General features: G+C 36.5%; 1 protein-coding gene across 1 annotated transcript in view; it reads left to right on the forward strand.

Moving 5' to 3' along the window:
• Positions 1 to 233: 233 nt before the first annotated feature.
• Positions 234 to 12,071, forward strand: part of park7 (parkinson protein 7) — a 30,658-nt gene continuing 18,820 nt past the window's right edge. Inside the window, exons 1-4 of the mRNA XM_057846766.1 lie at positions 234 to 393; positions 4,112 to 4,213; positions 4,297 to 4,356; positions 9,805 to 9,874. Coding sequence (XP_057702749.1) covers positions 304 to 393; positions 4,112 to 4,213; positions 4,297 to 4,356; positions 9,805 to 9,874 — 322 coding nt within the window. The 5' untranslated portion in view covers positions 234 to 303. The remainder of the gene's footprint in view (positions 394 to 4,111; positions 4,214 to 4,296; positions 4,357 to 9,804; positions 9,875 to 12,071) is intronic.

A 12,071-nucleotide genomic window follows, 5' to 3' on the forward strand; every position in this document is an offset into this window, starting at 1 on the left:
ACACCTAAAAAATTTTTCCCAACATCTAGCCTGAAACATACCCACGTTATTATGTTTTGTTATAAACAAAATAGTTTGTGAATCTGTTTAGAATTCAGCGAGTTAAGTGTATTTCAGTGGAGAAAAACGTCATCCACTGGATTGGAGTCTCCGACGCAAGATGCCAGCAGTTATTTGTGACTTCGCCTTTAGACATCTCCCTTTATATATAGGATATCTATGGGCAACCCAAACCAATGGCTAACTGCGCACTTCCGTCGTGTCATTTTGCACAATTGCACTTGATGTTGTGCTCGCTCAATTATGGCAGGTAAGAGAGCCTTAGTAATCCTGTCAAAGGGTGCGGAGGAGATGGAGACAGTTATCCCGGTGGACATCATGCGACGAGCTGGGGTTTGTTACTTTGTACACACGTTATTCTAAATTTTTGCAGGGCAGCAAGCTAAGTGTCCTTTGGTATGATGTGGCTTGTTAATACAAACTACGTAAACAATGCACTGATTTGAACGTTAAGTCGCGCGCAGCCCTGCTTCATTTCATGCGCAATCTTAAGTGTCGAGTGCTTTTTATAAACGTAGCCTTAGTACATCGGGCAATCTAAAATGTCAAAGTTGAACGGAACTCTCGGGCAAATTTTACAACTGTCAAAATAGAAGTCAGTTCCTATCCACGAACTACGATAATTAGACACTTGGAAAAAAAATGGAAATCATCTTTTTCCACTAATTTTTGTTTGAATCCCACAAGGCTCACGGACACAATGATGTCACTTTTTATTTCATTCAGAAATTTTAAACAGAAAAAAAGTTATAGGGAGAAATGTTCACTGATAATTGGCCCATTGACATAATGATTATTTTTTTGTGATCCAAATAAGGATAGGGAGAAAAGTTCACTGATAATTGGCCCATTGACACAATGGTAAACCAAATTGTTTTTTGTGATCCAAATAAGGATGAATTATTGTGGACTATTAAGCTATAAGTCAGTAAATATTTATTATTTTTTTTAAATGAAAAATTTAGTAAATAATGTTAATGACATGTACATGACATTTGACCCAAAAACTTGACCTTTGATCTAATTAGGCCTTTTACCAATCAAAATAAAGATTCCCAAAAAGGTCCACAATCTTTGTGTCAAATTATCTTCTTTGACATTCATATTGTATATAATGTAAATAATGTAAATAATTGTAAATAATGGTATAATACTCAGGGGTAAAAGTGGACCGGAACGCGCCGGATTGGCGTTCCGCAATTAAATACGATGGTGGAATGCCCTTCCGGCATATGTGCTTTGATCGCGAAAATATGAGGGCAACTGTCAAAACCCCATGTTTAAAAAAAATAAAATAAAACTGCCACGCTGCCACGTACACATCTCCAAAAAGAACAATCTACTGTTGGAATTCGCCCCCCGGCCAAGCCGCATGGAAACGGCGACAGCCGAACGGAAATGGTGCTCCGCTGCTTACCGCTTCCGTGCTCCAACCGGGAAGGCGGAAATTCCGCGCGTTCACCTCTTGTGTTAACCCTTTGTACTGACTCCATGTTCCAAAAGTTTGAAGAAGGCTCACCGAAAACAGGTTGACAATTTATTCGTCGACAATGTTCAAAAACCAGGCAAAAACAGACGATGGAGGAACAATGCTAAATCCCAAACAAAGGCTGCATATAAAAGTTTCCGAACAGCGAAATCTGCGTTATCTCAGTGTCCAGTGTTTTTTAAGGCTGCGGTGGAGTGGGCCGGGCCGAAGTTGTGGCTGAGTGTTGTTTCAGGACCATCCCTCTGTGTCGGGTTTTGGGCAGTTAGGTTCATCTGTGGATGGGACGTGGTTGCCACAGCGACCGCCACTGGTCTTGACGTCCCAAGCGCCCGCTATCAACTTGTTATCCGGGAGACGCTACTTGTTTTTTAGACAGAGCACCCTGCTCTTTTGTCCTTGCGGTGGCCAGGAGAACTGATTGCGATAGTTGGTGCGTCAATCTTGCTCGTTACGCACACGTTGGGCTTCTGTGATAAGATGGCGTTGTGTATCTATTCCGCTTCTTTTCATTAAACTATGGTGTGCTATTTATTTTATATTTAGGTGTGTTAAAGTAGTACAGTCCTACAGTAAATATGAGAAATGATACTATTCCCTGATTAATTATATTACGTGTGTTAGAGTAATGGAAACAGTTAGACGGTGCCTACGAGAAACGGTACCATTTTTCCATTTCCCCCTCATGAGCCCTGATAAGGTGATTCACTTTACTGTGTCCAAGAGCATGGAGTGAAGTCTGCCTAAACTATTGTTAGATGAATGTGTTGGACTAATGCAAACAATTATATGGTGTGTGCGAGAACGGTACCTATTCCCTTCACTACTGACGTCAGATTTACATACACAAGTGTTAACAACAAGCCTAATAAAGAGGTTGTTTAGCGTCATCCGTTTCCACTGATATCTATTATTCATTTCTTCTACGTAGTTCTTCCCAGCGTCTCGCTCTGAGAAGTCGCGTCGCCCTGCACACAGAGTGAGTGCACATGCACTGCAGGGCACGCAGAAAAAAAACCCCAAACTGAATTGGCTGACATACTGACATGTGATCAGCCTGGCTAGTTAGCTGTGATTGGTTCAAATGCACCTTTTTTTTTGGAACAACTTATAGAGAGGGGAAAAAACTTGTTGAATTAAAGGGGCAATGCAACGAAAAAAATTGATCAGCTCTTTAAGAGGAAGGAAAGAGTGGATAAGGTATATTTAATTTGGTGGTTCAGAACATCTTCCATGTTAATGTGCACTTTGAACTTATTTTTGTTAATTTATGTAAGGTAACTTATTTATTTCCTTGTAATTAAAAAAAGGCAATGCTTGCGTTTTCTTCAAAATATATTCCATTTCAATTTGCATAATGTAAGTCATTTGTACTTTTTTTTATATATGTTGTTTACGTCTTTATTATTCTAAAAAAAAGGTCAGTCTTTATATTATCTTCACTTTTAAAGTACATCCTATGTTCTTGAATAGTTAAAATTGAGGTTTTGTTTTTAGATTTAAGGAAATATAAAAATTAGAATAATGAGGAATTTTGTAAATCGGTGAAAAAATGTTTTTTAAAGGGAATCAGTTTCTCATGGATGCGTCGTTCCAGTGTAATGCAGTCACCTAAAGCATGTATGAAACCTACCAATTCATTCATTCATTTTCTGAGCCGCTTATCCTCACGAAGGTCACAGGGGTGCTTGAGCCAATCCCAGCTAACTATGGGCAGTATACGGGGTACACCCTGAATCGGTTGCCAGCCAATCGCAGGGTACAAGGAGGCACACGCAGTCCATACCTAGGGACAATTTAGAGCAGGAGGCAGCCAACTCCGGTCCTCGAGGGCCCCTATCTAGCTTGTTCGTCATGTCTCCCTCCTTTAAAACACCTGAATCAAATCATCAGCTCATCAGTAAGCTCCGCAGGAGCCTGATAACGATCCTGATTATTTGAGGCAGTTGTGTTGGAGGAGGGAGACATAGAAAACAAGCTGGATAGGGGCCCTCGAGGACCTGAGTTGGCTACCCCTGATGTAGAGTGTTTGATCAGCGTACATGCATGTTTTTGGGAGTACCAGGAGAAAACCCACACAGGCATGGTGAGTACATGCAAATTCCAAACTGGAAGGTTGGAGCCCGGGATTGAACCCTTGATCTCAGAACTGTAAGGGGAACTTGCTAACCACTGTGAAACCTGTTGTGTTTTATCGTGTGGTATATTTTTAACTGCGCTAAAAGCAGTTTTAGCATTTCGGTGGTTTTTGGAGGTTTAAGCCCCAAGGAGTTATTATTAGGATTTGATTATGTCATCACAAGACGACTAAGGCTCTTCACACCTTTTGGTGGTAAACTATCGGCCTTTTAACCGCAAACCAAAAATGCAATTTTGCAACTATTTTCGGCAGAAAGTTTTTTGCACCGGATTTTCGGTCATATCTGTAATAAAAATCTTTCATCTACAGTCTTAAAATCGCCCTGCCCTGCCCTGCCCTACCCTGCCCTACGACTAAATCAATTTATGCCATATACAGATCCAATGAAGCCAATGAATGCCAATGTCTACACAATACCATTGCAGATTGCAGTGACAGTGGCGGGGCTGACGGGTAAAGAACCAGTGCAGTGCAGCAGAAATGTCATGATCTGTCCCGATGCCAGCTTGGAGGATGCCAGAAAACAGGTTGGACTGAGCATTTTTTTCTCCAACATAAACTATTGTGAACACCTCAAAAACCTGAGTCCTTTTTATGATTTCTTCCTTAGGGCCCCTATGATGTGGTCCTACTTCCTGGAGGAATGCCAGGAGCACAGAACCTGGCAGAGGTGGGAAATCTATGTACAGAGCCTTATTTATATCCAGTGACTTGTACAGTATTTTTAGGCGATGTTCCAAAGATTTGTATCCAAAAAACAGCAAATTAAAAAAAAAAATAGAAATATGAAACTAGAATTTATCTTTTTATTATACCATAATTTTTGTACTAGAAGCGGCAACATGCTGGTGTAAATATCTTATTGTACAATGTGGACACCTGTGTCCAGTGCATCTTATGTACAAACAAATACAGTAAAATTATGTACTCCTTTAACACAGCAACATTTTCAACCAAAGATTAAAAAATGCAAATTTGACGTTTTTCTTTTGAATTTTGTTGCTGAAAAAATTCACACATAGGATTTTTTTTTTTATTAAGCAAGATGACAAATCTAAAGGATGACGATCAACGTTTTGCATCTCGATCAATTTTGTTAGATCATTGCTTAACCAATCAATCCAGTCTGACGTGTCATTACCAGAGGTGAGTTTGGTAGCCAAAACTTTTACTCATTTAAGCGTAGCGTTACTTTGAAATAATATTGCTCAAGTAAAAATAAAAGTAGTTATCCCAAAAAGTTACTCAAGTACAACTAAAAATGTATTTGGTGAAAAGAATACTCAAGTAATGAGTAACTGCTTAAAATATATATATATTTTTTTATTTTTTTGTAAAACAATGGCATATATTTTTTTTCAGGACAATAGCATCTATACAGTACTATAACTTACTACATCACCACATTAGGCCCAAAAAATGCACAAAAATCATCGAATTCTGACTAGGAGAATCTTCAGAAATGAAACATCACCGGTCCCAAAAACATGGGTGCCCTCTAGTGGAGAAAATATTTCCTACCATGAAATTAGAATGATCATATCCAGTTTTCTGTGGTCTATTGGTACCAAATAAAAAGAGGTGTAATCCACGCTTTCGAGTAATGGTGATGGTATATCTCTATGTGAAATAGTTTATTTTTACGCCGCTTTAAAGACAACACGTGATTGAACAAGCCGATGTGATCATAGGACTTCTGACTGCAAGCATGAGTTTGCTCATGTATTGTTACATCTAATTGGTATAAAAGAGTCATGTGATTATTGTTGCAACGTCTCAATGGTGAAACTGCCAGAGCCACTGTGGGCATCTCTGGCTTAAAAAAAGGAAACTTTAATATGTGGAATAAAGAAGAAAATATAATAAAGAGGGAAAATATAACGACTCTAGTATAGCCCAAATTAGTAGAGTAAGAGCAGTGTGTCTTCTTCACAAATCTACTCAAGTAAATGTAAGTTGTTGTTTTTTTCATGAGCAAAAACATGGCTTGGGAGACTAGAACATAACGAGACGAATGGCAGTTTTCGTCTGACGAGACGACAACTAGATGAAAATGAGACATCGTTTCTGTCTTATGTTCACAATGGGCAGTGTTGGTAAAGTTCATTTTCTACATGAACTAGTTCAGTGGTTCTTATTTTGCTAAAAGTACCGAACCCCACGAGTTTCGCAGGTGCATTCAACGAACCATTCGGAATTTCGTAATAAAGCCATTTTTTATCAAATTCATACCCTAGCAAACTAACATCTTAGTGAATTCAAATTCCTTCCAGATTTAAAATAACTCCAAATATTTTTTCCTTTTGCTGTTGATTTTCCCGCTCGTAAATGAAATGAGTTTCACACTGTTCCTTTTTTTGTTTTCATGTCCACATTCTATTTTTATTGTTGCATTCTTGCATCACATTCTACTTACATGGCGTAAAATGACGCAGTTAAAAAAAAAAAATCTACGCAGTTCAAGCTGTCTGTAGGTCTGTTATACTTCCTCATTCTAAGTGCCAGTCAACCTTCCACTGAGCAAACAGATTTCTCCTCCCATAAGATAGAGGGCTAGCATTTGAAAGAAAGGGAATAAAGCCTGGAAATTGAGGGCAAACAGTCTAAAACGATACTTTGCCTAGATTTAGTCAGCGTACAAAATAGGAATCTGCGTTTCTTAACTTTCACCAAACTCCTGTGCCCTACTCACTGAACCCCTGGAACACCAGTTAACAACCACTGAACTAGTTCAAATTGCAGTTCACAAATTTTTAAAATGAGCTCTTCAGCTTTTAGTTAATAATTCAAAATTTTGAACTAAAGTTCATGGTTCAAAAAATAAACTTCTGTAGATCTTTTGTAGTTTATTTATTTATTTTAAACTTTTGTAGTTCTTTCTTCTCTTCAATAAGTGCTACAAGTTTTTTAGAACCGAGTCGATATTAGAACCACAGCAATTATTTTATCCACTTAAACACTGAAACCGTGTCAGATTCATCTTCATATTCAATATTTTGCGTTAAATCTTGGTACTGGGCCAGTGTTCTGTTTCAAAAATAAAAGCAGGTCACATTTGTCATATAAATAACGATTTCTGGAGTTAACCCCACATACTTCAGAATTAATACTACAATATGTAAATCCTATAATACTACAGAATTCAGATTTTACACTAAGAATAACTTTAAAGTGACACCCTTTTTAAAAAAAAAATATGATTGGCAATTAATATTATAATTATTATAATACTATTATATATAGTAGGAAACTATAATAATAATGCTAGACTTTTTTTATAACAATTGTTTTGAATAATGTTGGAAAGTCGAAGTCAGTGTTCTGAATCTGTTTACATTCCATTCTTTCGCACTAGTAAATGCTATCAGCTAAGCCTGCACAATATATTGTTTGAACATCGCCATCGCAATGTGCGCATGCGCAATAGTTACATCGCAGGGCGTGCAATTTTTTCCCTTTTTTTCAACATTTAAACTTTTGTTTTACTTCATGAACGCAGCAAGTGTGCAAATCCTGGATTAAACTGAGTTATAAAAATTAGGGGCGTTGGCGCCATTTTTCAGAGCATCGGAATCTGGTGAAAAGGATCGGGTTTTTATTTAAAAACAACATACATTCATGTTTTTCTGCTTCATGCTCATACAGCACCAGTGTCTCACTCTCCCTCCTGCTAGGCAGCGCGACCAAACTGTTTTTCTTCGTCAACAGTGTAGCTATTCCGAACGGAGCTATTCAAGTTATTTGGTGAAAATTTTCTCATTTTAATATCGCAATATAATACTGCAAACTCCCCAAAAATCGCAATGATAAGTTTTTTCCAATATTGTTCTGGCCTACTATCAGCATTTGACCTCATTGTTTATTTGTGATTTATTGTTGTTATATAAGTGTTTATTTGTACTTTAATAAAGAATTTAAGTGTTCCAAAATGTTTGTGTGAATTGATAAGTGTCAACAAAAATGTAATTGCTAAATTAGTAACAAAAAAAAAAAAAATCTTAGTCGACTAATTGTAAAAATAGTTGGCTGACTAATTGGGAGAAAATTAGTTGTATGGGACTGCCCTACCGGAACAGATTTCCTCCACACCCTTCTCACCTTTTTAACCCCTGACCCATTTTCATGCCTGATACATTTATTTTGAACGTTGCAAAAACTCAAAATCCTATCAGGATTTAGTTTAGACAAACTTAAAAACTTAACTAGAACTTAAAAATAGCTTGACACAAATGGAGATTCAATTGAAACACATGGGAAAAAACTAACTTTTAAGTGATGTGTGTTATCAAGCGTAATGACATTTTTAGGTAAGAAATTATATAGATATATTTTTATAAGATCTAGAAGTTTTTTGAGTGAAAGCGTTGAATTAGTCTTTTTTTTTAATTTTATTCTAGTCACATCTGAGATGCAATTGTTGGCTGTTTTCAACAATGTACATCGAAAATAAAGACATTGATTGACTGAAAATGGTTCAATATTAGATGAAAAATCTTGTTTATCATGTATATTTATAATTGCTCTTTACCTAAAAAAATGTTTTATCCGATTACTCGATTAATCAATTGAATTTTCAGTAGATTACTCGATTACTAAAATATTCGATAGCTGCAGCCCTACTGCGCAGTGTTGAAGGCCTACTAACACAGACGTATGGAATCACAGGAGTGCCAAAATTAAAAATAAATAAATAAATGAATAAATAAATATAGAGGGAAATAAATATATACATAAATAAATAAATGAATAGGTAAATAAATGAACGAATAAATAAATATAAAGAGAAATAAATATATAAATAAATAAAAATATAACGGTATACGTTGTCATTGACATTTACTTTTGGTCATTAACAACCACAAACGGAAAAAACAATGACAATTGTATTTTTTGCCTTTGCCTTTTTTGGTTGGCTTTTACATTGTCATTTTCATTTGTCGATCGCCTTTCCTCTTAGGGAATGTAAATGGCAAATGTGCAGAGAAACAATCTGTCAATCAAATGACGTTGGGCGGGGCTTTCCAACCAGGAATAGTAGTCGATAACTGATTATTCCTAGTTTACCTGAAGGAAAGTGACGTCGGTTATCGAGTTGCACGTGCGGTTTTTATGGATAGGATAGACTGGATAGATATGGATATGGATAGACTTTTTACGTGATAGATTCAACGATAGAAATACATTTTTCTAGACCGGTAAAAAAAATATATTATAAAATATATTATTCAACACACATGCCTAACCATTCAAAGAATAAATATTTTCTATGTCCGAATCTTCGCGTTTATAATCATGACGACATTGGAGGAAGTGGCGTAGTGCAGTCACACAAAACAGCCGCGGTTGCGCTTGGGTAGCCGTACGGCGCATGTGCGGAAAGTTAAACCAGGAATAATCAGTTATCGACTACTATTCCTGGTTGGAAAGCCCCTCCCTACGTCATTTGATAGACAGACCGTTTCTCTGCGCATTTGCCATTTACATTCCCAAAGAGGAAAGGCGATTGACAAATGACAATGAGAATGTGAAAGCCAAACAGAATAGGCAAAGGCAAAAAATACAATTGTCATTGTTTTTTCCGTTTGTGGTGTTCAATGGCAGAAAGTAAAAGTCAATGAAAAATATTGTCATTGTTTTTTCCATTTGTGGTTGTTAATGACCAAAAGTAAATGTCAATGACAAAGTATACCGTTATATTTTTATTTATTTATATACTTATTTCTTTTTATATTTATTTATTCGTTCATTTGTTTACCTATTCATTTATTTATTTATATATTTATTTGTCTTTATATTTATTTATTTATTTATTTATTTATTTATTCATTTATTTATTTATTTTTAATTTTGGCACTCCTGTGACTCCATGCAGACAAGACACTGAATTGAACCTCACAATAACACCAAGGATCCACTAGATGACGCCATGTAATTTGTCTTTGCATCAGCACAAACTTGGTAAATAAAAAAGGATTCTCAGTGAATAGCATGGATAAGGTTGAACAAAAAATGCAAATTAGCAATTTTGTAAATGCCAAATTCACTGTACAGGATGTTCAACCAGTGACTCACTGTGCATCTGTTTCCTGCGTTCTCTCATGTTCTCACTCTCTTGCAGTCTCCTGCTGTGAGCGAGGTGCTGAAGGACCAAGATGGCAGGAAAGGCCTTATTGCGGCCATCTGTGCAGGTACAATCAACAAAAATCAGGCAGAAGCTTCTCTCACTAACACGTTCTTGATGAGATTCGTATAAAAGCACAGTTTTTTTCTTAATGGTATTAAAAATTGTTAGAGAATCTTCTGGTATGATAATCAAATTTCCTGCATTTTGATATTTTCTTTTTTTTGTTTTTTTTTTGTTTGCCAAATGGCTGTCCTTTAACCCTTTAAGGTCTGGGCCTATTTTGTCAGATTTTGCATGCCTTTGAAGTTGCTTTTATATTTCAAAGAAAGAATTGTTTACGATGGCCTGGTTTGGTCCCTTTTTTTGTGACACCTTGAACTTCATGTCCAAACTGTTGTTTCCTTCACTAACCAATTATAAATCATCATTTTGGGCCCAAAAAGACCAAAAATTCCAAAATCGTTTTGTCAAAATTTTTAATATTGATGTCCAATTGACAACCAAACATGCGTTACGAACCGTTTTGAAACTTTGTAATATTTATTCAACATGTTAGGATGAACATTCAACCAAAAATTTTTTAGAATAAATAGTCTTATATTTGACAATTCAACATAAAAAACAGGTATAGCCATAGGCGTTTTTTGCCTTTATACATGCTCTAGTCAAAACAGGTTATATACAGCAGACCAAACAGTGAAGAACAGTGAAAAAATATATACCATCTAACACAAAAAGTGTTTAGAGGCCATCTCTTTATGAGTTTAGGTATTGCGGCCCATCACCTGATGAAAACTATGTACACACAATCAAGCTTCTTGAACACACATTTATATACACAAATTGAGAAGACTGATTGTGGGGAAAAAAAAATATATACAACATTGGAAAAAAAAGTATTTTCAAAAATATTTACAATAAACAAGTTACATTTTTTTCAGGCATGCCACTCCGAAAAGCAGTTTCGTCATGGAATTAGACACAGGGCTACATCACACAGCTCACACTTCCATGGGGTGTCGGTCCTCTTTCCACCCTTCTACCCTTCCATTTTCATTTCACTTTACTTTCATTGTCACTATAAATGTACATGAAAAAAAGTCAGTATTTATGAAAATAATAAAGTATAAAATAAAAATATATACAGCAATAAATAATAATGGAAATCTATATGTATGACAGTAGAAAGAATACCATAGCTGAATATGTGCTACATCCCTAATCTTCAAATAGAAAGAAGAACACCACAAATTATAAATTCCTGCCTGGGATACCCACAGTGCACGTACGACTTTGATCTGATATGCACATTTTATTATTATATACACAAACACACACTTATATTGCATCAAAATTAACTTTGTCTTGCAATATCAAAAGAAACTTTCAAAAGAAACTTTTTCAGCATAAAAAAAAAAAAGTGAGTTGGCTTACCTCTGCTTGTCGGTGGCGTCACCCACGTGTTCAAATCCGATGGCGTCACCCACGTGTTCAAATCCGTCACTATCTTCACTCGAGGACTCTTCCGAAGAAGACGATGATGACGAATTTGGACCATCCTCTTCCTCAAGTTGATCAAAAAGCACGCTTGCGCTAAATTTAGTTTTCCATTCATTGTCAAAGTCACACAAAGTCGCTGCTCGATCCAAACGGCCGTCGTTCGCCACCTCGCTGCTTCAGAACACACCTCCCTCTCGTTCGGTAGAACCTCGCACGGCAATTATATTTATAAAAAAAAAACGCATTTTGTGCTTCCACTGTGACTTCGAAAGGGTTCGTTTGATTTGTGTTTTTTTCATGGAGCTTCCGTTTTGAAAAAGGACAAGAAATGATGGAAATATAGACATAAACAAATGATCCATGCAGCGTTTTAATGTTTTTTTTGAGAGGACAATAAAACTATAAAACTTAAATGACAATGACGTTCTAGTTGGTCGATTGACTTCAAATAATAACGAGAGTAAACCGCAACTTCCGCACTTTAAAACGAGACCAACCAACGGCATGTGGGTGACGTAATTAAAACGTGGGGGCGCTTCAAAGATGACGTGCGCTGAGGACGCGCCGGCGCATCCTTCGACTCTCAAGGGTTAAAATACAGAAATTTTGCTTGACTTGGTTTGAGGGGAAAAAGGACTTTGGAGGGAAGTCATAACAATGGACTTCTAAGACAAAGATGGCAAATTGGATTGGAGGGTGCCCTAGAAAATGGCTGAAACACTCGCAGGAATTGACAGTTTAATAAAGCTGCCAGTAATAGT

The sequence above is a fragment of the Corythoichthys intestinalis genome, chromosome 9, assembly GCF_030265065.1.
Source record: "Corythoichthys intestinalis isolate RoL2023-P3 chromosome 9, ASM3026506v1, whole genome shotgun sequence".
In the NCBI taxonomy this organism is placed as follows: domain Eukaryota; kingdom Metazoa; phylum Chordata; class Actinopteri; order Syngnathiformes; family Syngnathidae; genus Corythoichthys; species Corythoichthys intestinalis.